Source organism: Tursiops truncatus, chromosome 15 (assembly GCF_011762595.2).
Source record: "Tursiops truncatus isolate mTurTru1 chromosome 15, mTurTru1.mat.Y, whole genome shotgun sequence".
Taxonomy (NCBI): domain Eukaryota; kingdom Metazoa; phylum Chordata; class Mammalia; order Artiodactyla; family Delphinidae; genus Tursiops; species Tursiops truncatus.
This window is the reverse complement of record NC_047048.1, coordinates 80914-107683: the sequence shown is the minus strand read 5'-3', so window position 1 is coordinate 107683 and position 26770 is coordinate 80914. Positions and strand designations below refer to the sequence as shown.

General features: G+C 60.0%; 2 protein-coding genes across 2 annotated transcripts in view; both read right to left on the bottom strand.

Annotated features, from left to right (window-relative positions):
- Positions 1-1062: 1062 nt before the first annotated feature.
- Positions 1063-2826, bottom strand: FOXL3 (forkhead box L3). Its single transcript, XM_004328865.3, has 3 exons — positions 2720-2826; positions 2228-2396; positions 1063-1973 (listed from the first exon to the last, which is right to left on the bottom strand). The coding sequence occupies exons 1-3, from the start codon at positions 2824-2826 to the stop codon at positions 1563-1565; spliced, it is 687 nt and encodes a 228-aa protein (XP_004328913.2). The 3' UTR covers positions 1063-1562.
- A 7899-nt stretch (positions 2827-10725) lies between these two features.
- The window catches only part of FAM20C (FAM20C golgi associated secretory pathway kinase), a 36056-nt gene continuing 20011 nt past the window's right edge, over positions 10726-26770 (bottom strand). The window contains exons 4-10 of the mRNA XM_033841304.2: positions 19648-19740; positions 19123-19238; positions 13676-13856; positions 13028-13137; positions 12788-12869; positions 12134-12193; positions 10726-11594 (exon numbers count right to left, since the gene is read on the bottom strand). Of these exons, the coding sequence (XP_033697195.1) occupies positions 11345-11594; positions 12134-12193; positions 12788-12869; positions 13028-13137; positions 13676-13856; positions 19123-19238; positions 19648-19740 (892 nt within the window). The 3' untranslated portion in view covers positions 10726-11344. The remainder of the gene's footprint in view (positions 11595-12133; positions 12194-12787; positions 12870-13027; positions 13138-13675; positions 13857-19122; positions 19239-19647; positions 19741-26770) is intronic.

The following is a 26770-nucleotide window of genomic DNA, read 5'->3' as shown; positions in this document are numbered from 1 at the left end:
GGGGGCTCAGCACTGTGCCTGGCCAGCCCTGAGAGCCCACAGACACTGGCTGCTTCCCCAGCAGAGTTCTGGCCGTGGGTGTTTGCGAAGGCGCAGTGATCTCCACGTTACAGACCCTGGTCCTCTCCCACTGACAGAGGCTGCCTTTGGCGGCCTGGCCAGGCCGAGAGGACGCTGGCGGAGCGAGGGAGCACATCACCGCCAGTGCCCATCTCTGGAGTCAGGGCTCGGCACCTCACACGAGTAACCCCCCTCTTCTCAAAACCACCCAGAAGGAACACGTGGGGTTTCTATTCACAGGGCCGGTGAAGGAAGGAATTCTGTGATTTAATGAAATGCCCAGCCTTCTCTGAATCAGCGTGTATTTTGCGTGATTCGGCCTGTCTAGCTGCTGCCTACCTTCATCTACCCCCAGCCCCAGTTTCTCCGAGTCCAATAAAGCAAGACTTTCGTTCCCGGTCGAGACAGCCGGCCTCCTTGGGTGTGTTTTTGCCGTTTACAAAATTAGCCAATCATTGTCACCTAGTGAATCGGATTGGGTGTAATCCATACTAATGTTCAAATTAAGTCATGGAAAGCAATTAACTCTGCAGAAAAGGGCTGGTGAAAAATGATAAGGTTGGTCAAATAGTTGCACTGCGCATAATTGTGCTTTTTAAATGCCCATCTCTACACGGTAATTAAATCATTTACATTTCAGATGGGTGCACCCACCTCCATTGCTTGTAATCGTGCAGCCCCTAACCATACACCTCACAGTGCAGCAGGAATTTACCAGCCGCCTGCCTCGGAATGTCTGCTTTCTCGGGAAACCAGCTGGATGGAACATGCCAGAACAGGGCTTACTCCGTGCTCAGAAGGATCAAGAAAGGTGCGCTTTGCCCCCATGCTGTCCCAGATTTGGACCTCCCTCCCTTCGCCCTCCCGCCCTTCCTTCCTTCCTTCTTTCGTTTATAAAAAAAGTACACAGAAGTTTTAAAACAATCATCAAATATTCTGCCCACAACACGAGATGCATTTGTCACTTCCAATCACATTACCCATAACAGGGACGCAGTCAAAAGCCTTGGGCAACATTCACGGGATTGATTAATAGCTGACTCGACCATCTGCACTGTATTATTATTGCTTTCAGCTCTGAAGGAAGATGCCCACCAGCTTCACTGACTGGACACTTAGCTCATCGGCAGCTTCGTGCGCATCCGTCTATGAAGCAAACGCTCCAACGTTACCTTGACTCTAAGTGAATGTGACCCTGAACCCACGTTCTTCGTCCTCAAGCAGGATCACCGGGTGAGTCTAGAGCAAACCCTTAAGTCGACAAACGGGAACCCGATGGGTTTCATCTGAAGGGATAAAGCCACAATATGGAAATGAGTGCCTTTCATCAGATCGCCTTCTTTCCCTCCAACCTAGGCTGGTTTCAGCGTTGAGCCTGAGTCTGTGGAAGTTTGTGGGATGTGGCAGACCCTCACTTCTCCACTTGAGGTGGGCCCAAACCACTCAGAAGACCCCAGACTGATTGGCTGCCAGCCCCGGAGGCGGAGCAGCCTCAGCCCCTCTCACATCGTCCAAAGGTGAAGGTTCATTTGCTGGGCCTCCAGCCGAGGGTATCTGCCCTCCTGAGCGTAGGGCGACGTGAGCCCGGGAAAGGGGTCGGGGATGGAGAGGATGTAGTCGATGCTGAACTTGATGTCCCTGTGTGCCTCCCTCCCCAGGGCGGCGGGGCTGGCTGGGGTTGGGGCCTCGCGGCGGGGGACGGGGTTCCCCCTCGCAGTGGCCGGCTCAGGGGGACCCCGGGGCGCTTCCGCTTCTGCCGCGCGCGTCCCCCTCGCCTCCTCGAGTTTGGGGCCGCGCCGCCGCCGCCTCCGCCTGTAGTTGCCGTTCTCGAAAAGGTCCAGTAGCGACTCGCAGCCGCCGGCGAAGGTCCAGTAGTTGCCTTTGCCCTTCTCGTGGCCATGGGTCCGCGGCACCTGTGCGAGCGAGGGGCTCAGCGCCCGGCTGGCTCCCAGATGCGACCCGCCCGCCGCGAGCGCTCACTTAGGGCCGCTTAGGGTGAGCCCTGGGCAGCCCTGGAACGACGCGCCCGGACCTGGGGCTTGGGGGTGTCGCCCGGTGAGCCGGTACACCCCCGCTCCCCCCGCCAATCAGGGATGACTTGGTCCAGGTGTCGCAAGACCTGGGACCCTCAGGGGCCGCTCGGGCGCGGGGGAGGGAAGGGGCTCACCTTGACGAAGCAGCTGTTGAGGGACAGGTTGTGGCGGATGGAGTTCTGCCAGGCGCGCTGGTTGGCGCGGTAATAGGGGAACTTGCGCATGATGAAGTCGTAGATGCCCGACAGGGCCACCTTGCCTGTCGGGCTCTGCTGAATGGCCATGGCGATCAGCGCGATGTAGCTGCAAACAGGGGCGCTCAGGCCAGGCGGGCGCCGGAGGGGGGACCCCGGAGCGAGTCTGGAGCCTCCCCCGCCTGCCCTTCCCGGCCGGACCCGCTCTGCTCTGCCTTCCCCCAGGGCGCTGAGAACTCCCAGCGCCGCTCTGCGCAGACCCCAGAAGCTCTGCCTCACACCTGGGGGTTCCCCGGGGAGGGTGGAGAACCTTCCCGTCTACCTCCAGACGTGCGGAGGAGAAGAGACCCCTCCCTCATCCCAGGCGGGTCTTGGCCCCCTCGCGGAGGAAGGCCGATGTCCCCTGCGGCCCCGCCCCGGCTCCGCGGTCACCTGTACGCCGGCCTCGTGAGCCGCTTCTCCTCGTCCGAGCTGCCCGCGGGGTAGTCGTCGGCGTCGTAATTGAAGCAATTGTAGGGATACTGCGAGCTGTCAAACATCGTGGTGCGCCGGACGCCTGCGGGGCCGCCGCTGCTGCCGCCTCCTCCGCGCCGCGCTCCAGGTCTGCGCGGAGGTTCTCGCTGGCGCGGCGCAGCAGCGTCTGAACTGCCGGCTGCTCTCCTCCTGAGCTGGGAGCCCGGGTTTCTGGGGTCCCCCCGCCCGCCCCCACCCCGTCCTCTCGCATCCAATCCCGGAGCGGGGGAGGCCCCAGTCACCGGTAGAGCGTCCGAGGGGAGCGGAGCGGGCTCGCGGTGGGCCTCTGACCGGCGGCAGGAGGAGGGAGCCGCGCGCTGGGTGGACCGACGGGCGGGGCGCCCACCGTCACCACTCTGGCCTGATGCACCTCGCGCTTCCCGCGCTGGCCCCAGACTTCAGGGCAGAGCTCGCTGGGTCCCCCAAGCCTGGGCGCACCCCGAGGCATGTAGGTTCTTCCCTGGCTCCTGGATCCCCATAGTGGGTGGGCTCCTGCGCTGCCAGGAGCCAGGCCACAGAGAGGGCGGGGGCTATCGCCCCTCCCCACCAGGCTCTGCACCTCCGGCCTGCAGCCCCAGAGCAGCAGTGGTCCAGGGTGTGTCCTGCCTGGACACTGGATCAGAGCCAGGCCAGAGACACAGGGTCCAACACATCCTCCAGCGCCCTGTGTCCCCGACGCACTGTCTCTCACTGTCCCCTCCTCCAGGGGCCCGGTGCGGGGCTCTGAGCCCAGTGACCACCTGCCCTGTACCCGGCACCTGCGGCCTGGGGTGAAGAGCTTGCTCTTCTCATCAGCCAAGCCTCTGCGTCACCGGCCCCTTCTGGGGGGAGTGGGCCGCTGGTGGGCGCACGTGGGAGAGAAGACGGGGAGGACGCTTTAGGAAGAAGTGAGGTGGGATCTTAAGGGGGCCCCTTTGTTTCAAGTTGGACGTGCCACCCAAAGGCATTTCCGTGAATAATCTGCAAAATTCCGGCCATGAGCCCTGTCTGTGAGTCTGCCCAAGGCCAGGACACCTGGATCGTCTTCCAGAAGATTTCGCCTTCAAAGCTGCACCTGTAGCTCTGAAATGACCTGTGCTCAGTCCAGCCCATTGGCCCAGGAGGGCCTGCTGCTGCCCACCTTGCTGAAGAAGAGTGGTCGCCTGCTGGGGTGGGGCGTGTCCAGGACCTGGGGCCACCGGGGCAGCTACACCAGCGCCCTTCCTGCTCTGGCTCCTGTCCGGGTGGGATCTGAGGTGCACTCGGGCTCAGATGCATTCATTGGCTCCAGCTTCCTCTCTGCCAGGTGTCAAAATTTAAAATGCTGGAACGTGGGAACGTAAACCGGTACAGCCTTTGGGAAAACATTTTGGTTGTTTCTTTAAAAACTAAACTTGCAACTACCATGTGACCCAGCAGTTGCACTCTTGGGCGTTTATCCCAAGTGAAGACTCAACTTCACACAAGCACTTGTGACACGTGTTCATAGTGGCTTTATTCCTCTTTTCCCCAAACTGGAATCAGCCCAGATGTCCTTCAACAGGGAAGCATTGGACAAGCTGCGGTCCAGCCACAACACGGACACCGCCAGCAGCACAGAGGGACCAGCGGCTGATATAGCTGAGACCTGGGTGAAGCTCTGACAGAGGCAGGTCTGCACAGTGAAAGTAGCAGGACTCCTACCCTCACAGCAGTAAAACCAGCGCTCTGCACAATCATGACACTACTTGAATCTGTCAGAGAACTAAGGTTTCAGGGCAACCGGCTCAAGCCCAGGGGAACAGGCCCGGCAGAGGAGAGCGGGTCTGAACGCCCACTTACCTGCAGCAGGTGGGGGGACAGGATGGTGAGTTGCTGAAGCCATGCGAGTGCTGGCGGGAGAGCCCAGAGCCCTGGACAGGACAGGTGGAAGCACGTTCTGCTCTCTCGTGGACCGGCTCTCTCGCGGACCTCACTGGATGCACGGGAGGAAGAGAGCGAGCAGGGGACCGTCTGGAAAGGTCTCCTGCGGGCCAGGCCTGGGGGTGTGGAATCGCACAGCTCCCTCCCGGAACAAAACAGAGTCTGCCCAGGGAAGGTGGCAGCCAGCTGTCGCCCTGTCCCAGAGGTGCTGCAGGTCCTGAGACAGGGAGGGGCCTCTGAAGCATTGAGGAGCGGATGGTGGAGGAAACAGCTCCATTTGTTCACTGGTTTTATTGAATAGAAAATGAAGTCTGGTTGGTTAGAAAACCTTCCGAACATGTTTTGGTTTCTCAGGCTTCTGAAGCCTGCTTGACTTACTTCTGAAAATAACATTAATTTGGGGCCCGGCAGTGAGAAGGAAGGTTTCTCTGGTCTTTAAGCCAAAAATTCCCTCCCAATACCACTAATACTGGCGGCACCAGCTGCAGTCATAGGCCAGCAGTGTTCTAAGGTTCTTTTCGCTTTTTATGCTCACTCACTTCTCAGGGCCATCCTGTGAGTCAGGCCTTTTGTTTAGTCCCCTTTACCCAGACGGAGAGGGCAAACAGCTCACCCGAAATCACAGCACTCGTGTGGGGTAGAGCAGGATTTGAACCCAGGCCCTTCAGGAAAGGATGTGACCGCAGTTCCAGGGCTCGGGAGGTGGCCTGCGGGAGCTCGCACGCCTGTCCACCGGGAGGCCTATACGCAAACGTGGGAGACCAGCCAGAGGGGGCTGCAGCCTCTTTGGGGACAGTCCTGGACCCCAGCAGCCCTCACCCAGCATGTCTGATGCAGAAACATCACAAACGGCGGTACAAGAGGAGGGTGTGGGGGCAGACGGGACTCACGTGATCGCTATAGTGTCTTATAAGTTACTCATACGCTTTTTTTGGGTTACATCTTTATTGGCGTATAATTGCTTTACAATGGTGTGTTAGTTTCTGCTTTATAGCAAAGTGAATCAGTTACACATATACGTATGTTCCCATGTCTCTTGCCTCTTGCGTCTCCCTCCCTCCCAACTCATACGCTTTTGTGTTTTGTAGTTAAAAGCTGTGTTTGTTAGAGAAAGTTTATAAAGTAGAGAAAGGTGAAAAAATAAAAATCCTCACACGTGGCAGCTCTCCCCCTTCATAATAGGTCCAGAGAGAGGGGCAGGAGCCCAGGGTGTCCTGTAGACCAGGTTTGGCCGTGACCGGCTACCACTCACGTATCCTATTGGCCTCAAAGAGAATTTGGGCACCAGGCGGCCGGGGCTCACCCGGCGTGAATAGCAGGAGGTGTGGACCCCTGGGGGCCTGCCTGGGGGCTGCTACCACACACGGGGAATTGGGAACCCTCGACCCCAACGGCGGGACTGCGTGGGGTCTGCAGAGGTTCAGAAAGGCTGGAACGATGGACCGGGCCAGCCTGGATGCAGGGCCGGGAGGGCTGTGCCTCTGTGGAAGCTGGCCGTTTCCGTGTCAGGGGAGCAGGCCAGGGCGGAGGGGGCCGACCCAGGCAGAGCTGCCGGCCCGTACGTGCTGGAGCTGTGCTCCTTTGTGTCCTCACGTGGCTCCCAGTCTAGTGAGAAGTGGACACTGGCCAGATGACCTCAGAAACACATGATCTGACATGGGGGGGGGCGTCCATGGGAGAATGCACTTCAGTCACCCAGGCTAAAGGCTAGGAAACCTTCCAGGATGAGATGTTTCTGCAGCACTTGGAATAAGAATGAGTGAAATAAGGGTGGAGCGGGGGCAGACAGCTCCAGGGTGGAAGGCTGCGCCAAGACCCAGGGGCACCATGGAGATGGTGCTTCTAGAAGCTTCCGGAAGGCCAGAGCACTTCAACCCTCCACATGAATTCCATATTCTTCTTCTTCTCTGGTGTTGGAAGTATGTATCAGTGTACAGAACTTGTATTCAGCACTCACTGAAGAACGACCCACTGACTCTATAGGTATTTTGGGGCCCAGGCACTGTGCTAGGTCCTGGAAAACAGGGGACCAAGGTCGACAGCCCCCTCACCCGGGCTCCGAGCCTGGCCTGGGGGGGCTGGTGGGGCCACCCTGAGCCCCTGGACCCTGAAAGGACAGGCTGGCGTGGTTGGGGCCCGGGTAGCCACTGGCAGGCCTTGCTGCTGCTCTCGCTGGCTGAGGGACCCATCTGCCAGGCAGCTGAGGGTCTTCGTACCCCCTCTGCTTCTGAGGTGTTGGACTCCGATCCTGAGGACCTAGGGGGCTTCTGAGGCCACACTCTGGTCATCTCTGCCCTGGGGAGGCTGGTCTTGCTTTTCTCAGGTTCTCCTCTAGATGGTGCAAGGGGACCAGACATGGGCTGTGTCCCCAGCGCAGGCCTCCCAGGGGCCCCCAGGACGGCAGTGACCACAGGAATCCATGCAGCTGGGTGTAGCTGGGGTGCTGCGACCTACAGCAGGGACGGGACCGAGCACAGGCCTTGGGCAGGGCTGGCTGCCTGGAGCCGCCACAGCAGCCCAGCGGGGCTGCCCTGGGCCTGGTGTGCACCCCACAGACGCTGCACTGCAGCCGGCCCCGAGGCCCCCCCAGCCGGTGTCCTCTCCCCGCTTATCCCATCAAAGCCGAGAGGCCAGGAGCTGCCCCTCCCCTTGGGGACGGGATGGACACTGTTCCCAGGCCCCGGCCAGCCCACACCCCGGTTCCCGAAAGCCAGCTCCGAGAAGAGTAAGAAAGACCCCTCTGTGCGGGTGGGGACCCCTCCCACAGGGGCTTTGGAGCTCTGCTCTCCTGATGAAGGTGAGGTTCCTTCAAGCCCCCTCCGGTCCCCCAGGCCAAGGCTCCTGAGGCGTCTCTGCTCACCTGCTTTTGTCATGGTCCCTCTGGGTGGGGAGGACATTGACTTGAGGGAGAGTTTCCTGCGAGGGCTGAGCAGGACCTCGGAGGGTGGCCTGGGGGCCGCTGCGTCGGCCTCCTAGGGAGCCTGCGCCTCTGGGCGTGGCGTCTGGGGGACTGGCCCCAGGAATGTGCACATCTGATTTGCTCCCAGGTGGGGAGGCGGCGGGGAGGGCCAGGGCCCTCTGCCAGCCCCCTCCTCGGGCCTCCCTGCCCTCCATCCGTCTCAGGCTTGTGGGTGGGGCCCGGAGTGAGGGTGAGCCCACCACCTGAATCCCCAGAGCCCCACTGACACACTCCGTCCCTCGGGCCCACAGGGCAGGGGTCGTGCACGCGCCCCCATCTATATAGTGATTTATTTGTTCATTTACTTGTTTGAATTCAGGAAGTGGTCTCTGCCCTCAGAGGGGCTGCCTCCTGCCTCTTGATTCTCCACAACCAGGCCCCAGGCCGACTGAAGGAGGATTTTTGTTTTGATTTCCCCCCAGTTTGTCTTTTTAATCATGTTTGAATTCTTAACCCTTTCTCCTCAGCCCTGTGGCAGGTGCTGTCCTACTGTGGACCAAGCAGGCTGCCTAACTCTTGTGGGGAAGCAGCCTTTCACCTGGAGGAATTTAACCGAAAACCTTTTCTTTCGTCCTGTTCCAGGCTTCCTCCACCACCCTCGCCCCCTCAGCCCCTCCCTCTGCAGATCCGGGTCCCGAACACCACACGCTCCTACGTTCATTCAGGAAAGTCCCTTTCCCTGTCTGGGCCTCGGTTTAGATGGTGAAAACGGGCACAATGGAATTCGGATTTTACGGCACAGCTGTCGTGAGCAGCACACGGGACAAGGCAGGAGGGCCCTGGGCTGGTGGCGTGCGGTCTCGCGGGGCTCACAGCTCAGGCCCTGCCCCCATCTCTCCTCCCATCCAGCCCCTTTACCTGCTGTTTGAGTTTGTATCAAAGTAATAGATAAACACAGTTTTAAAAGTCAAACAACAGGTCAGATCATGGACAAGAGCAGACCCCTGCCCACCTCACCCCTGCTCCCGAAGCAAAGACCCAGAGAAATCACTTCTGTAAGTCTCCCTGGCTGTGCTGTCTCTTGTCTCGTTTGCGCATCACCTCCATGTTTCTAAATGACAGGCTTTTTCAGTTTTACAAAATCCCTGCCAACTTCCTACCTGAGAGAGGACCAGCCCCTCCCAATTCAGCTGCATCACATTTTCCTTTGGGGAAACACGCTGACTGCTGACGGCCATGTCTGTGAACCTCATCCCGGCCGAGCCAGACTGTGCTGGACTGCGCTTCCTTCCTTGTGTGACTGTCTCCCGGAGGTAGCCTGTCTCACAGCTGCCGCCCTAGGCCTGTCCTCACCCTGACGAGGCCACGGCCTTCCCCACAGAAGGACCGGCTCCTCTTGGCTTCCGTTTCCCTGGGGACTCTGTACTCCGCGCCGTTTGGCAACTTTCATCATCACGCCAGGGGTCCCACCCCCCGCTCCCATTTTCCCTTTTCTGGACTCATTCCTGGTCCCACACCCCGCGGCAGCGTCCTTGGGGCCTCGAGGTGTGCGTGCACAGTCTGTTTGCTTCATGTCTGTCTGTCTCTCCCAGGCTCACCTCCCGGCTTCCCACTGGTGTCTCAGCCGCTGCCCCAGCTCTGGAGCCTCTGAGAGCACTGCTTGCTGTGTGCTAGGGGGACGAGACCCTGTGCTACCCGAGAGGTGTCAGTCAGGCTCCTCCGAAGCCCCTCCCAGCGAGGCCTCGACGCCCGTGTCTGGCTTTGCATCACCCAATTTTAGCAAGAATCCTGTTAACTCAGTTGGACGAGAGACCCCTGGCCCGCCATCACCGAGAACCCTGGTTTAGCCAGAACCCCGATGCAGTGATTTCCCATCCCCCACCTCACCTGCTCCTTGGCTGTCAATCCCTACCTTCCAGGCTGCATTGGGAATTCGGCCAGTTCTGTACTGAGGCCTTTTTTTGTCCCCATTGCAATGGTGCTGAACGAACCTGTCTCCATGGCTTTAACTGCTGTCCAGCTCTGGGCCTCTTGGGCAGCTCTGCAGAGCTCGGAACCTCCTTTGTGACACTGCTTGGCCTTTGAGGGGAAGCCGATGTCACCTAACGTGTGCCTCTTTGGCGTAACGATTATTTTGAGAAAAAATAGAGCAGAAATTGCCCTTTTGGGAGGGACGTTCGCACTGTTAAGGAAATCTCCCCCTGTGCGTGTCTCTCTCTCTGTACCTGAACGGGGGTGGCTCTGGATCAGGAGAGACTCTTACTGGGGAGAAGCCCAGATTGAAATCCACGTAACCACCACACCCCGCTTTCTGCTCTTCTTCGTCACCCCCATAACTGGCTTCCCCCACATCCTTCTTCTTTTGTCTTTAGCTCAGGGAATTCGGAGGGACTGAGAAGCTCTGTGTCAGCAACGCGGGGCAAAGACCACATGTGTGTTTCTGATCGTGCCCTGGGTGCCGCACCAGGACGCCACAGACGGCGCAGCTGAAACACAGACTCTTCTCTCTGTTCTGGGGTTGTATCTGGTGAGGCCTCTCTCCCGGCTTGCAGACGGCCGTGTCCTCCCTGCATCCGCACGTGGTCTCCCCTCCTGTGCGCACGGGGAGATCTGTGGGGTGACAGCTGAGGGAACCCCCAGTAAAAGGCACAGGGGCTGTGATTTCTCTGCTTCATGAACCGGGGTTCACGCGAGTCCTCACGTGAGTCCTCCAGGGTCGGGCCCCGCCCACAAGCCCCAGCCTCCGGGCCAGGAGGAGGCCAGTGTCCCCTCCCTCCAGCAGGGCGTTGGGGGGCTGGCTCTCCCAGGCCACCCCTGGCTCAGCCCCTCCCTCGCCGTCCCTGTGGCCAGTCCAGCCACCACTGTCCTGGCTCCTGCTGGGTAAACACGGTGCCCACGTGATGCCAGGCCTGTAGAGACTCTGGGGCGCACCTTCAGGGATCTCCACTCAGCTCCCCGGGAGCAGCTGCAGCAACAGCGGGACAGGCCACACCAAGGCCCACCTCAGGCCTTGCGTCAAGCCCCTCCTTCCAGCCCGGACGCCGGGCCACGCCTGGTTCTGGGACTCACTCTTTTGGAGGGCGGGTGGGCAAGCAGCTAAGCACCACGGAGTGAGGGACCCAGACCCCAGCGAGGCCCCAGCACACACTTGCTGAATCTTTATTGCACCTTTACCACATTGCAAACTCTTCCACGAAGATGCCGTGAAAGTAACCAGCTGCCCGGCCACATGACTGTGTCACACACGTGCACAGGCTTCCGAAGCAAGTCAGAAGGGGCCCCGAGGCAGCCTGGGCAGCCAGGTAACGATTGGTCCTTCACGTCGCCCGAAAGCTACGCGGTGTTCATCTGTCGACGGGAGTCCGTGACAGCCTCAGGAGCCTCCTGTAGCCCCAGACACCTCAGCCCCGGGCAGGGAGGAGAGTTTTTACTGTGCGTTCGGTCCAGAGGGGGAGCCCTTCGCAGGGGCGCTTGGCCCTGCCGGGTGGCCCTCCGTGTGACTTGCTGGGTGGGCGGGGTCTGCATAGATGTCTCTATTTATGTACATTTACACCAGGTATAAATACAAAATAGTAAGTAAAGGCTTCCTTTCCATACAAAAGGGTGGTGGGCCGCCGCCAGGCCGCCTCTGTCCACGGGGGCGGAGTGCGCTCCCGCCGGCCCGCCCTGGTCTGGAAAGTGAGGACACGCGTCCCCGGGCAGCCCGTCCGCTCCTGCGTTGGCCCGTGCGCCCCGGCAGCTGGCCTGGCCACGGCTCGCGGTCACTACCTCCCGGCAGAGGCTCTGTGCTCGCGGCTGAGGTCGTCCTCCACGACACCGGGCAGCCCGTTCTTCTCCACGCAGTCCCTGACCGCCTGCAGCACGACGCGCAGCCGCCGGTCCAGAGCCTCCAGGTGCGGCCGGTACAGGACGGGGGCCACGCGGTCCCTACGCAGGGACTCGGCCATCAGCAGACTCAGCTTGTACTCCTCCTTAGCCAGGAGCTGCAGCCGCAGGTACGTGGACCTCCTGATCCTGCGGGGAGAATGACGTCAGGCCGGCACCGGGAGGAAGAGCCTGGCCATCGCTGCAGCCGCCCCGAGCGCGGTGCCGGCCCAGCCCCTGGCCCACTCCAGCCCCGGCCTCTCAGAAGCACGTGGTGAGGGTCCTGCCTCCAGGAGGGGCCCGGGTGGGCCCAGCGGTGTCCAACGGGCCCCGTTACTCCCGGCAGACGGTAGCGGGGAGGGAGGCAGCCCCGGCTTGGCCTGCTCGTTGTCTGGGCCGAGCAGGTGTTTAGCCCCACAGCCTGTTTCCCCATCTGCTAAAGGAGGGGCCGGGCTGGGAGCCCCGAGAAAGGTGGCAGAGTGGGAGCCCGGGGCTTCGGTGTCTTCCGCTGCAAGGTGGGCTATTACGGTGACACGGAGCTGGGTCCCGGGAGGAGCTCTGGGAACTGCCGGGGTGGGGACAGGAAGGCTCGGCCTGATCTGCGGCCACGGCTGCGGCAGCATCCGGCCTCCTGTGCAGTGACAGGGCCAGCCCAGGGGTGGGGCCCTCGGGGAGGGGCAGAGCCGCACCTGCAGCACTGCTGTAACGGCACCAGGATGGAAAGCTCGTCGTGGGAGTATTTTCCAAACCTGCGGGAAGAAGAACAGAGCTGTGGAGAGGCCACTCGCAGGGGGACACCGTGCGCAGAGCCCAGGCACTGGGACGGGAGCATCAGAGCAGGCGGTGCCCGCGTGGGCCCTGCCTGGTGTTGCGGGGGCCTGGCCCCTGCTGTCCAGCCCCGGGTGCAGGGCCTGGGACGAGGCAGGTGCCTGAAAGCGGCCTGACCTTCTGGCCACTGGACTGAGCAGAGGTTCGAAGGGGTGAGTCCGGGCAGGCTGAGCGGAGAAGGCTCGAGGGCGGGTCAGCCAGAGTCTAGCTGCAGGGGCGTCTTCTACAGCTGGGAACGCGTGACCCACAGACGTAACTGCCCAGGTGCCCAGAGCTGATTCCCTGAGGCGTCTGAGAACTTGCAGCTCTGACCGCTGGAGTGGTCTGTCCCCTGCACACACACCCACTGCAGGCCTCAGTCTCCCCAGCTCACAGGCTCACGGGAGTCCTGGCCAGAACCCTGTGTCACATAGGGGGGCCTTTGGGGGCTAGGCCGTCCCTCCCCACAGAGCGCCTGCTCCCCCAGGTCTGGGTGGGGACACGGCCAGCCCTTCGCTGCGTCTGGAAGGACTCACCCTCTCCCATTGTCCAAGTGGATGATAAACGTTTTGTTCCCAAACTTCTCGAAGGTCTCGTAGTGATGGCGGTCCATGTTTCCTGTAGGGACAAGCCTGCTGGGAGCCTGTGTGCAGCTCAGAGGCGTCCCCTCCCTCCCCCGTCTGGCCTCCAAGCTGGCAGAACCGAGTACAAGCAGGACCACGGTGGCTGGATCTGTGTCAGGCGTTCCCAGGGCAGGCCGGTGGCCCCGGACATACCCATGAGGAAGTCGAAGATGGTCATGTCCATGACGTCCAGGATGCGGTGGCTACTGTCGTAGGGGGGCGTCTGCTTCACCTCCTCGCAGTAGTCAGGGTCTACTTCCCACCTGCAGGGGAGCCGGCATGAGAAGGGCGGGCTCCCCAGTAGACAGGAGGACCCAACCAACCTCTGGGGCTGTCCAGCTCAGTACACCGGGTTCACGGGGCAGCAACAGGCACCGGGTGAGAAAAGGTGTCACCGCAGAACAGAGTGTGGGCAGATGATACCGACCAGCGGCGGGCTGAGGCTGCATTAACAGGAGCATGGGGCTGGGAGGTGATGGAGCTATAGCACGCGGATGCCACGTATTGGGGGGGCCTGGACAGCACACTTGCAAGGACGTCTCCGTGGCTGTAGGGACTGTGTCTCTCTTGCAAGAAGAGCAGAGGTCTGAAGCCTCGTCTTAACACGGACAGATCCCAGCGGCCAGTGAGCACCCAGTTCCCAAGTGAGGGGCCCTTTCTGATCATCTGCTCCCACACACTTGGCCCTGCCATTCCTCACACCGAGCTTGTTCCCTGCTGCAGGTCGGGCGGAAGCCAGCCCTCTGGAGACCCCGGGGAGTCAGGATCCTGGAGCCCCCGCCCAACGTGCCCCCGACTCACTCTGCCTTCTTGCGCTTGTGGTATGAGCGTCGCCAGGGGTTCCGCCAGGTCTTCCTCTTGGCCAGGGCCAGGTCAGGCAGAAAGGCGGCCAGCGAGCCCTCGATCTGGTCTGGCCGCCCGCACAGGGCGTGCTCCGTGGAGCAGTAGTAAGAGCACTCCCCGTAGAAGCAGATGTTGTTGGCTGTGGGTGGGGGACACGCAGGCAGTGGGGCCACTCGGGCAGCGTGCCCGTGCCGGCCCCTCCCGGACATCCACCCTGGGCCAGCGTGTCTGCGCCACATCCGACTCGTCCCTCCCCTGGGCAGGGCTCACCCACACTCTCACACCTGACCTCAGCCGCCTGCTCCAACCCCGCATCACAGACCCTGGGGCCACACAGCTCGGGACTCAGAGCTCGGACCTGAACCCGAGCTCTTCCTCGTTACCCTCGAAACTAAGTCTGGAGTCTGTGGGGATTCTGTCCAGTGGCTTGAAAAAGGCCCTCATACCAAGAAAAAAAAAGTGAGACTCAGCCGGCGGGGAGAGGCTTGCAAACCGTAAGCTAGTAAGCATCCAGTATTTGCACACAGAAGAGTTCTTACGTCTCAGTAATGAGAAGATGAACAGCCCCATCAATAAATGGGCAAAGGAGTTCGAAGGGTATTTCGCCAAAGAAAATATAGAAATGGCCAACAAGGACACGAAAAGATGCTCGACAGCGTTAGTCACCAGGGAAATGCAAACCAAGTCCACAGTTTCTCAACCAGGAGGATAGTTTTGATCAAAAGAACAGATAATAACTAGCGTGCTGAGGGTGTGGAGAAGCTGGATCCCTAACACAGTGCTGGTGGGAATGTCAAATGGTGCAGCTGCTGCGAGAAACAGTCAGAAAGTTGGACCCAGAACTACCGCATGACCCGGCCATCCCACTCCCAGGCACACGCCCGAGAGGAATGAAGACACATCCACACACACACTTGCACACAGATGTTCACAGCAGGCCACTCCGGCAGTCAGAGCGGAACCAAGCCACGTGCTCGTCAAGGGATGGGCGGATAAACACAGCGCGGTTCATCCATGAAGTGGAACAGTATCGAGCCACAGAAGGAATGAAGTGCAACACCCGCTGCCACGTGGGTGAACCGTGAGCGTTACGCCCAGTGGATGAAGCCAGACACCGCTCACGTGAAACGCCGGGAACAGGCAAACCCACGGGGAGACACTGGCAGCTGTCGGGCAGAGCGGGGGTGACTTTGAATAGGGACGGGGTTTCTGCGGGGTGAGCGAATGTCCTGGAATCAGATAGTAGTGACTTGCACAGCACTGAGAACGGTACTAAAAACCACTGAGCGGCACACTTCAAATGCTGGCTTGACGACGTGTGGATTATACCCCCATAGAGAAGAGTGATTTGAGAAGCATTGGGCGGGGAGCAGGCTGCAGCCACTCCTCAGTGCTGGGCGCGGTGGGTCTGTCCGTGCAGTTACCAACCGAACCATGTCCTCAGGGTCAACCACTTCCTTCCTTTGCTGGGGAAACAAACCCTGAGCCTGGGGAGTGCAGACATACAGGGCCAGGGCCCCAGGCACCACTGCAGGCCCCCTTCCCTCCAGGGCCAGGGGTCCCCCTTCTGCTGCACAGCCTGCCCGAGTGACACTTGTGACCTTCTCTGGCTACAGACAGCAGTCACACCCCCTGGAATGGAAGCGCAGGCTCGGCGGCTCCTCCGAACACGCAGAGTCCCAGGCAGGTCGGGACACGGGGATGGGAGACAGCTCCCACACACCCCCTGCTTCCCACCCCCCAGGATCTCGCAGCTGCTGCTGAGTCATGACTGTCAGGCGATCAGAGAAAGATCAGCCTGAGATCTCGTCTGTGGAGACACAGTTCAATCTCAGCCCATTGTCAGGAGGAAAATACTTTTCTGAGCCCTGGAATCGGTCCCTCTAACAGCCTAGACTGGCTTTAGATGGACTCATGTGAAAAGACAGGCAGTCCCTTGGGCCCACGGCCTCTTCTTCATCAGAGACCCAAATCCAGTCTCTAAAGGGACGTGCAGGGTGGGGCTCCGATAGCCCGTAGCCTCTAGCTTCTCAGCTGTGCAGCCTCGGGGGAGGCCCTTCACCTCTCTGTGCCTCGGTCTCCCCTGAACGGGGGCTGCAGCAGTTTTGAGGCTGAGTGTTAAGCTTGTGACCCGAGGGAGGAGTGAGGGGCCGGTCATGGCAGTGCCCTGTGTGTGGAGAGGAGGGCGCTCGAGGAGGCAGTCCTGGCTCATCTTATAATGACACTCCAGACAGACAGCTGGGGGTGGCCGGGGCCAGATAGCCAGGAGGGCCTGCCTGCTCCAGCCCCAGAGGACTTGGATGAGATGCACTGCCTGTGCAGGGAGCCTCGTCTCTGCGAGGATCAGTGTCGATCGGAGGACCAACACCCGCCAGCCTGAGGGTCCCGGACGGTCCAGGTGCGCCGTTCTCTGAATGTTTCAGGGGTTTGCCGGCTGGAGGCTGCCAAGATGTCACGTGGGGCAGGGCTTCTGGGTGGGGGGGGGGGCGCTGAGGATGCCCGGGTGCAGTTCTGGGAACCCCTCTGGCCCTCAGTGGGACTCTGAGTGGGCACTGACCACAGTGTGTGGACAGAGGCCCAGTGACCACCCAGCCAGACCGCAGCCGGCATGGCAGGGAAAGTGCCGATTTAAAAGTGGGGCTGAGTGGCTGGAAGGGGGCAGGAGAGGCTCCTGGGGGGTTCACACGGGGCCCCTGTAGAAGCCCACAGAACTTGCACAGGAGGACGCGGGCTGATCTCAGGATATGAGGCACGTCCATAGGAATCTGCCAGGAAAGCACGAGGAACGTGTTCCGTAGAAGACGTGGGCTCCAGCCGCTGGCCTCCGCGCAGCCCCACGGTGGCAGGCACTCGGCTGTCCCACAGTCCAACGTAGCCCTGCACCTCCGGCCGCACACTGCTGCCCCGGGCCTGCCGGCAGGAGGGCCGCCTCCACCTCTCACCCCGCGGGCTCCCTGCCCCCACTCAGGCCCCTGGAGGCGGAAGGGAGCTGGCGTGGATTAAAGTCTACAGGGAAGCTCGGCATCTACGGTGAGTTTGGCCTCCGATGGGTGCAGAGGTACAAGCAGAGCCAGAGTGGTCCAAATGAATCCCGACAGATTTCATTTTCCAAGACGAGGTCAAAGCTGGCTGCTTAAGAGAAAAGCGCCCCTCCCCCAGGGCTTTCAGGAGGAGGTCTGGCTGGCAGAGCAGGGCGGTGGGGACACAGACAGTCTGGTCAGAGAGGTGGGCGTCAGGAGCGGCAGACCAAGCTGAGCCTGCGGCCAGCTGCTCCGAGGACAGCGTTCAGGAGTGCGACCCAGGTGGGGAGCTCGGGCGCCAAGCAGGATTCTCGGAGAAACCCGCGGGGCCTGGGAGAGCAGCTGGGAGCTGGGAACCCGAGTGGGTCCAGCTGTCGGGACCGACCACAGTCAGAGTGACGGCTCTGCTCGGGGTGAGGACGGGTGTCGGCATGAGGCTGCGTACTCGGGGACAACCAGGGAGACCGACAGTCATGATTCGTGTGGAGGACAGGATGGGACGCCAGCATCTCAGCTCACCTGCTTAGGCTAACAGCTGACTCCATCTTCTGGTTGTAGAAAGGACTCCCCACCCAAAGCCCAGGCTAAGGCTGCCTTTCGCCAGGAGAACACGGAGCGGGCATCAACTCGGAGGCCCCTCTGCCCCAGAGGAAGTGGAATCCAGCGCAGAAATCCCTTGATTTGTGCCCCTTTCTCAAGATTTCAAACTTCAATCCCTCCCTTTCCTTGTGGCAGGTTACATCATCCCTTCCGCTCAGGGCCCTCAACTGTCGGGGCAGAGCTCAGAAATGAAAGAGAAAATGCGGGGACAGGCAACAGTGTGGGTGACTCTCAAAATAACCACGTCGAGGGAAAGACAAAGAACAGGCCCAAGGCCGCCCAGCCTCCACTGTCAGAAGCAACCCAAGGCACAGATGGAAGGTGGCCCCAGGCCGTCTGGGGGGACGCAGGGGCGGGAGGGCACTCTGGGGGACGGACACGGTCACCATCTCGACCGTGGGGATAGTTCAGACTCCAAACGTCAGTTAAACCATTTAAAAATGGGGATGTGGAAACGATGGGCCACCCCAGGGCCTGAGCGAGGAATCCCACGCAGGTGCTCGGCGAGGCTGGGGCGCCTGCCGCTGTGGCTGCGTCACCTGAACCTTCCCACCTGTGCCATGACAGAGGCAGGGGCACACGCCCCCGGACGGGCCTGTCCCACCCATCCACGCGGCTCGGGCACAGGCAAGGCGACCCGGAAAGCCCTCAGAGACCCCTCCCGACGCACAGGCTCTCACTTTGCCCTTTGGTTTCTGGTCACATGGGTGAGACACTGACACAAAATGGAATGAGAACCCTCCTGCCTCGGGCGGGTGGGTGGGTTTCTGCCCTACTTTCCTCTCTTTACGGGCTCTGAGAGGAGGAGCCAGACGAGGCTCTCGGTGAGCAACGGATGACAAACATGGAGCTTCATGAAACTAAGGACGTGTGGCCTCAGTTCTGATGAATTTGTGAATGCAGCTGAGAAGCGTGCCGAGTATGTCAATCCGAACGTCAGTCTACAAGAAAGGAGTTTCTAGGCTGGGCTTTTATTCGCCAGCAGGTCTTCAGACACAGACAATCCAGGGCTTATGTGGCTTCTGTCGGCATGAACTAACTGGGGTGGGTGCCAGGCATGGCGGAGGCATTCCTGCAGGGGAGCGGGGGGCGAGGTCCACTCTCTGTGGATCTCGGTGTCCCAGCTGGGTCACCCCACTCTGCTTTGCCAGCATCATTGGGACAACTCAAAATGTTCCAAGATGAAATACAAGAGAGTTCTCCATGGCTCAAGCCTAGTGAGCGTGGGCGCCTGGAACAGCTCAGCGCAGGGCCTGGCGCAAAGGAAGTGCTTGGGAGAGGGATGGGCGGATCGTGGAGGCCCAAGTACCACAACTGAAACAGGCTGGGGCAGGTAACTCAGCAGAGCGTGACTTACGTTTATGTGTGCACTTAAGGTTTATAATATGAAGTCTGGAAGGTTTTCATAAATGTCAGCACCTCCTGGTACATGGAGCGTGCAGGGTACCCGAGTGCAAGGGGAACCAGGGTCAACCCTCCAGGGGACCAGGTGAAGTCGCTGCTCCCCGCCGGCACTTGGTGGAGGAGTGGGGCGCAGCACGGCCCCTGCCACCATGGGAGGGTCTTGCTGGGGTGTTTTAAATCTGGGGGAGTCCAAAGGACGGAGTTCCCCTCTGGCCGGACCACCTGGAGGAGAACCCTGAAGAGGTGACGAATTTCCTTTTGCCTTTGGTAGAAACAACATCTATGCCAGCCCGGGGGGCGGAGTCAGGAACGATCAAGACGTTTAGACTTAGGGTGTGTGGCACGCGGTGCAGGGGCAGGTTACCTGGGGAATGAGGTTACCTGGGGAAATGAAGAAGGTTCTCCACAGCTTCTTGTCCCGCGTGACGTCCCGGATCTCCTTGGTCATGTTGACCATCCTACCAGCCACGGGAGGGACCCGGCGGAAGTCCAGGATCCTGGCAGAAGGACAGGGAAAGGAGTCCTCACCTCCGTACCCTCCAGCCGCTCCCACCGGAGCTGAGTGGACACCTCACTCTCCTCCGTTAGGCCCAGACCCCTCACGTCGGCTGCCCACCCTCCTCCCCAGCAGCAAGGGGCCTGTGAGGCCACAAAGAATTTGCGTTCTGCTGGCAGAGCTGCCCTGAAACAGGTGATCACGGAGGGAAGGGGCCCCGTTTTGCGAGACTCATGACCTTTGGTCTCGCCAGAGAGGCTGATGCCCTGTGAGTGTCCTCTTTTCTCCCCTTTATTCCCGACGGCCGGCTCTCTACCCTGGGTCACCTGGGCAACTCCTGTCGGCCAGGCACACAGCAGGGCATGGCCATGGGGTGACAATGCCACGAGGGTGCCGGCGGGAGGGCTCACCTGTCCAGGTGGAAGGCAGCGATCTCTGCATTGTGCCTCTCGTAATCGGAGAAATAGAAGAAGTCAGGGGGTGTCTCCTGCTCCCTCATTTGCCTGGAGAAAATGGAGCAAAACAGAAGTTTATCAAAGAGAAGTCGTCCCAGTGGAAGGGGGCGTGTGGCTCGTACCAACTCCGGGGAGCTGACTGTCGAATTCCCAAGGATTCTGGGAACAAGTCATTAAATGTAGTCATTGTTAAAAATTAAATTATATAGGGAATTCCCCGGTGGTCCAATGGTTAGGACTCCAAGCTTTCACTGCCGAGGGTGCGGGTTCAATCTCTGGTTGGGGAAGTAAGATCCCACAAGGTGTGTGGCACGGCCAAAAAAAAATAAAAAATAAATAAAATTATATAAACCTACAGCTAAATAAGTTGCATTTAAGAATAACCACTTAGGGCTTCCCTGGTGGTGCAGTGGTTGAGAGTCCGCCTGCCGATGCAGGGGACGCGGGTTCGTGCCCCGGTCCGGGAAGATCCCACGTGCCGCGGAGCGGCTGGGCCCGTGAGCCATGGCCGCTGAGCCTGTGCGTCCGGAGCCTGTGCTCCGCAACGGGAGAGGCCGCAGCAGTGAGAGGCCCGCTTACCGCAAAAAAAAAAATAAATAAAATAACCACTTAGATCTCACGATGTCCCAGCTATTTCCTGAGCTGAGGCTGCTCCTCTTGTCTGCAGGTGGAAACCCGTGCTGGGACACCTGTTCCCAGCCCACCTCTGCGACCTCGTGCTGGGAGCCTGCAGCCTGGAAGTGTCTGCACTGCGGAAATCGGCAGACTCTGCCCATCAGGCTGTAATAACCACAGGGGCTGGTTATTAAACGATGAGCAACACCCCCCACCACCGCCCACCATATGCAGATTCTCGTGAGAGGCTGCTGGTGAGGATGGCCAGGCAGCAGAGGACCCGTCCTGAGCAAGCGACTTCCCCGGGTGTGAGCCGGGGCCCGGGTCAGGTTGTGCAAACTGACCCCAGCCTGCTGTCGCTGCCCGGCCACTGCCTGCACAGAGGGCTCCCCGGGGGTGTGCAGGAGGCCACGTGCAGGACTCTGCTGAAGGGTGGACGTCACCCTGCAGACATCAGTGCTTAGCAGGCGGCTGGGGGCAAACACGGTGAGGGCCAGGCTTTGACCTCACATTTTGGGGCGTTTGCCCACTGTCCAAAGTCATGTGGGAGCAGACACACTCCCTGCATGAGATCCAGGTCCGTTCCATGCCCTGCCTCCACCGCTGGGGACAATTTCCCCAGGAGGCCACCTGGCGGCACCCAGGGAGGAAACCCAACCTTCAGCTTAATAAGAATTTACCAAATGCCAGCGATCTTCTCTGAGCTGGGAAACAGGTCGGGTGAGAGTCGAGGGCCTCCCATGGTCTGGCCCACACCTCCCACTCTAGGCGGAGGCTGTCCAGTACAGGCGTGAATGCGCCAGGGACAGGAGACTCACCGCATTTCCCCAGGTAACTCTCCCAGCCTGGCTTCCCTGAGTCCTCACTCCCCAAAAGGCAGCTCGAGTTGGCCAGAGACTGCCTGACCCCGAGCATCTGGACCCAACCGCCAGCCGACATCACTGCTAAGCACACAGGCACACGCACAGGTATTGAGTACTGGAGAGCCACCCTCAGGAAACAGAGGCCACGCGGGGAGGACCAGACCCAGGCCTCAGTCCAGCGGGCTGCACATCCACTGGAGGTTCCCTCGCCCCCTGTGCTCTCAGAGCTCCTGACGGGACTCGCCCCTTTCCCCGTGCTTCCCCAAATGTCACCTGAATCAGCCTTTCCAGAACCAGCCTGTGACTCTGGGAACAGACCAGTGCTCACGATTCCAGCTGGTGTAACTCTGGCCTGGGCAGGACTCTGACTGGGGACCACCCTGGCCTTGCACCAGTCCCTTTGTGAGCCACTTAGGGACACCCTGCAGACGGCTGCTGGTGACCGAGGCACAGGCCACCTAGTCACCCGGCGGAGCTGGAGGTGGCTGGCGTGCCTTTCCCAGTCACAGACCCTGCAGGGGGCTGGCACCCAGGGCGGGGACTGCTCGGCACCTGGGAGAAGGGAAGGCCACGCTGGCCAGGGCTCCTGAGACATAAGGAAACCAAGTTCAGGCTTCCTGGTGGGATCTCCTGACTTCTAAATGCTGGCAAGTAAATTTCCTTTTTTAAAAAACACTGTGGGTCGAATTAAATATGTGCGCCTCCCTCACTGGAAGCCACCCCTGCCCTGGTCTGCAGCGGCTGGAGGACTGCGTATTTCTGAGACTGAAGGTGGTGGCTGACTTAACTGAGAATCCCTGGCTGAGCCTAGCACTGTCTACACAACACTGGTTCTACGGACTTTGACGTTTAAACTGGAAAAGAGCTGGTGCAGGTTTAAGTCAGATTTCTTCCCTGCAGACCCCAGAACAGCCCTCCCCGCAAGGCAGCGTCTCCCAATTGCACAGCCTGCAAACCCCACCCGATACATCCCCGGCCTTTTATTTTTTCAGTCTGTCGTGGAATTAAGAATTATTTTCGTTGTAAAATACATCAGAACTCACCACCAGCTCCTGGGGCAGAGCCCCTCAAAGAGAGCCCTACAAAAATGTGTGAAGCTGTGGGCCCTCAGAGTCCCCGGGCCATGCCCGGGGCTGGCGGCGCAGCTCTCGCCTGTGCTGCCGGAGGATCGGCCACTCTCGCCCCACCCAGGGGCTCCGGGTCACCGACTCTGCTTCTCAGCGTGGCCTGCACTGCCCTCCCCAGCCCAGCAGGACTCTCCTCGGTGATGGACATGCCCTACACCTCACAGGCACACCCAGATGTTGGACACAGGACCCGACTTTCACATTTTATTTTAATTAACTTACACATAAACAGGCACATGTGGCTGGTGGCTACTGTCCTGGACAGTGCAGAGCTAGAGGACGGCCTTTCTGAGGCCTCTCTGCTCCCTCCGACTGTCCCTCTGCCCGTATACCCTCACGCCTGGGTCCTCCTCTGCCCTCTGTCTCCCAGGCTCTGCCTCTCCACTCAGCTCATGGCTCCCCTGACCCAACGGGGCTCTCTGTCTGCCCCCCAGTGGACCTTCCTTCTTCCACTCTCTCGGCCAGGCCATCATCACCATCACCAGTGCTTCAGCCTTTGTTCCCTCTCCCTCACCCTGGCCCACCCCTCTGAGCAGGTCACACACGTGGAATGCAGGTGGCTCTGAGCCCTGCTGCTCTGGGAAAAGCCCAGCCACTTCCTGAAGGCACTGTGACCAGGCTCCAGAACAGTTCCTGGTACCTTCCCATCTCCCGCCTTGGGGTTTTCCGGTGACCTCTGTCCCCGGGCCATTCACAGGAAGGCAGCTCTGCTCACCTCCTGGCGTCCTTACCAGCCAGTTCACGGCTGGGAGAACTCAGGGAGTCTTGGAGTTTCCATTTATCTGCCGTGGGGAGGATGCTGGCCCATCTCAGGGCGCAGGTGCTGAGCAAGGGATAACCTGGGAGCGTCTGTGGGATGCCAGGGGCCAGCGGCACCGGTCCCACTGTAGAGACTGGGATTCTTTCCTTGCACTGAGTAGGGAGAAGGTGGACCATGGTCCCCTCCATGGGGGGCCGGCCACCTTCCTGCCACTTCCTGGGCTGCACTGGGAAACAGCAGGTACTTTGGAAAACTACTGAACCCAAAGCACCAGGCAGGAGACTGGACTTGGCTGAGCTGGGTCACCTGGCAGCCTCTCCTTCCTCCAGGTGTCCCGGCGGAAGGTGTGCTCAGGTACAGGAGGGCAGGTGTGGGGTGCGGCCCGCCCCAGGCTTCTTCCTGGGAGGGGGGCATGGAGATGTGAAAAGGAGAGGCTATCGGACCCTCTGGAGCTGGCTGAGTACCCAGGGCTCACCCTGACGAGGGGCGGAGAGCCCAGGGGCCAGGGACCAGCACTTCCTGGAAGGGCACCTGCAGCCCAGGAGTCACGGCCCTCCCCCACCCTGGCCTCGGGACTGCAAGGCAGGGAAATGAAAAGGTGTTAAGGCTGATGACTTCCTGGTCAAACAGCAGCTGAGGAACGAGGCAAACCACGGATTCAGGTGTCTGTTGAAGTGAAAGATGGCCTTGGCAACGGCGACTGGGGTTGAAAAGGGAAGAAAGGCAGAAACTGGTGGAAGTGGGAAGGCCAGGGTCCGAGGAAGGTTCGGGTCCGCTCCTCCTGTCAGGAAGGCCCTGGAACTTCACACTCCACCTGGCTCAGACAGTCAGATGGAGCCCCAAGGCCACCAGAAAGCAGGCCCTGGAGGGCGGTCCCTGATACCCTCAAAGCCCAGACCCGCTAAACCCTAGTGAGAGGCTGCTTGGGACCAGTTCTCAGGGCCTCCTGCATGTCCCTCTCTCCTTCCTCTCCAGAGCTGACCACACCCAAACCCCCTTCCTTTAGAGGGACTTCCCTTAGCTCGGAAGGAAGCACAATACTACGTGATGGTGGTTATTCACACTAAAGTGAGAAGGACTGCTATGTTGGCCTCTCCCAGGAAGTCTGTGCTCTGAATCCCCAGAACCTGTGAATAGGCTGCCTTAAATGGCAAGAGGGACTTTGCAGATGTGATTTAGTTCAGGACCTTGAGATGAGGAGATGGCCTGGATTATCTGCATGGGCCTATGTCATCAAAAGGGTCCTTATCAGAGGGAAGCACAGGGAGATCTGAAGCCAGAAGAGGCTACACTGGCGGCCCTGAAGATGGAGGCTTGGGGCTGGGGGGGAATCTGTTTCCTTCTCTAGCTTCTAGAGGCGCCTGCATTCCTCGGCAGAAAGCCAACTCCAGAGCCTCCAGAAGCCCGCAGCCCCCAGATCCATTTTACATTTCGGACCTCCAGGACCGTAAGAGACCAAGCTTGTGTTGCTTTAAGCCACTAAATTTGTGGTAATTTTTTACCACAGGAGCAGGGAAGGCGTATGGAATCTTTGGCAACACGAAAGCAGCACAAAGGACACAGTGATTTAGCAACCTTGGAGAGGTTGTGAAATTCCGTCTGTTTCCTCCAGATCTGGTCACGCTGAAATGCATTACACTTTTAAGAAGTGACGCAGAACGTTTTGAGAGAAGCACCTCTGTTTTCACATAAGCTGAGGGGGCAGAATCCGACGTGCATCGTGGGCCCTCCCTGGGCTGCACGATTTGTGCTTGGGGCGCCCCTCAAGGCTCTGATCTTTGCCCCTGTTTTGATGACACAGACGTCTGAGGTTGGGAAAGGGCGAGTGACGTCTGCAGAGTCACATGGCTGGAAATGGCCGGCCCTGGGTCAGGACCCGGGTGTCTGACCCAGTCCTAGGCTCTTTCTTTAGGCCCCAAAGTCAGACATGGCTCCGGGTGTGGGTCTCGAAAGCCTGCGTTTCCTCTGGGATCAGAACCGCCTCTGGGCACAGCGAGGCCGGAAGACGCTGGCTGCCAGCCGCCAGGTCAGGTGCCTAGGCTCACAGGAGACAAGGGGCTGCAGCCCCAGAGGTTCGGCTGCAAGAACCGTCCCCATGTCCCCAAGAAAGGTCCTGGTTCCTGGTGGGAGGAAGGGCCCACCAGTGCGTCCAGTTCCTGCCAGACGCTTGGCCCAGCTCCCAGCAGGTCTGCACCGCTGCACCCCTCTTAACAGCTGTCAGACCCCTTGTCCCTCCCACAGACCAACAGCCCCCCTGCTGACCTCACTGCTACTGCCAACATCTCAGCATTCTTTCACTTGTGGGAAAACAGAAAACTTTTGCTCTGATTGAAAGCAGAGTAAGTTGGCAGCTTATGACCAAACCCACGAAGGGATAAAAGCCAACATTTATCCAGCTCTTACTCTGAGCTGAGCGCCCTGCTAAGCGCTTTCCGCGCGTTCACTCTCTGCGTCCTCACGACCCCTGTGAAGTGTCCCCGTCCTACAGACAAGGACACAGCCAGGGAGAGGTTTCAGCTCACCAACAGAGGGGTCCCGATACAGGGCCCAGCGCTGAGGTCCAATGCTCTGCGTTAGTCCTAGGGGACCCCCGGATTGAGATGGGGGGACTGGGGTGGGGAGTGGGCTGGACCATATTCTCTTCACTGGACACCTGGGGAGGACAACTGGTGGGGAAGGGTCTGCTCACACAGGCCTGCCCGGGCTGCCACCCGCTCCAGGCTGACGGAGCAGGTGCGCCCTTGGTGCCTCTGTGAAGTGGGGCAGGTAAGACGGCTCAGGGGTGACGCCGCCAGGGGGAGCAGAGCCCCGCCGTGCCCCTGCTGCTGGCTGCCCCACCAACCCGTGCCGAGTTGCACACGGCGAGCCAAGGCCAGTTGAACGGGGATGCGGGAGCCAGGAGAGAGAACGGCAAACCGTTGGGTGAAACTTTGGAAAAAGGGCAACGGTGCAATTTGCCCAGGGCACACACAGCTGTCACAAGGCTTTCCGTGTCCTTGTCAGAGCTAAGGGCCCCCGAGATCCCTGAGCCCAGATGGGAAACAGGCCCAGAGAGAGGTGGGCCACACATACACCTCTTGTGTGTCGTGCAGAAGGACCGGCATCCCAGGCCCAGCAAGAGAGGCAGAACGAACGAGAGCGTCTCCAAGGCCACGTGAGAATCGCGAAAGGTACCCCTTCAGGTGTCACTGCAGGTACCCGCTCGGCCCCGGAGATGCTCACAGACGGACGGCGGTGCTCCCGGGGGTCCTCCCCTGGGTCCCCGTGCACCCAGCCTCCTCTGACCCTCTTCTATCCATTATTCAGTAAGCTACTGATGACAGCAAACCCTCCTGTAGAACTTTCTAGCACCTGGCTCTGCTGTCAACGCTCCACTCACACTGACGCACGCAGGTCAGGACTCTGGGGGGCAGGCAGTGTGACTAGACCCACCTCACAGGTGAGGCACTGTAGCCAGGTCACGTGCTGGGAAGCGGCAAAGCCGGGCGAGGCACGTGGACCGGAGATCCTGGCGGCGTCTGTATCCCCACTGCCTCCTCCTAGTTCCAGGAGCTGGGGGCCCAGGAGGCGCGTGGATGGGTGTCCTGCAGCTGCTGCAACAGATGCCCACAGACGTGCTTCACACAACAGGAGTTCACCCCTCACGGTTCTGAGGACCGGGGTCCAAAATCAGGGCGTGGGCGGGTCACACTCCCCCCAGGGGCTCTGGGGGT

Coding starts and splice junctions, on each gene's coding strand:
- FOXL3 (XM_004328865.3), bottom strand. CDS start 2,826: ATGTTTGACAGCTCGCAGTATCCCTACAATTGCTTCAATTACGACGCC. Junction 2,397..2,719: donor CTCACGAGGCCGGCGTACAG/GTGACCGCGGAG, acceptor CCCTGTTTGCAG/CTACATCGCGCTGATCGCCA. Junction 1,974..2,227: donor TCAACAGCTGCTTCGTCAAG/GTGAGCCCCTTC, acceptor TCGCTCGCACAG/GTGCCGCGGACCCATGGCCA.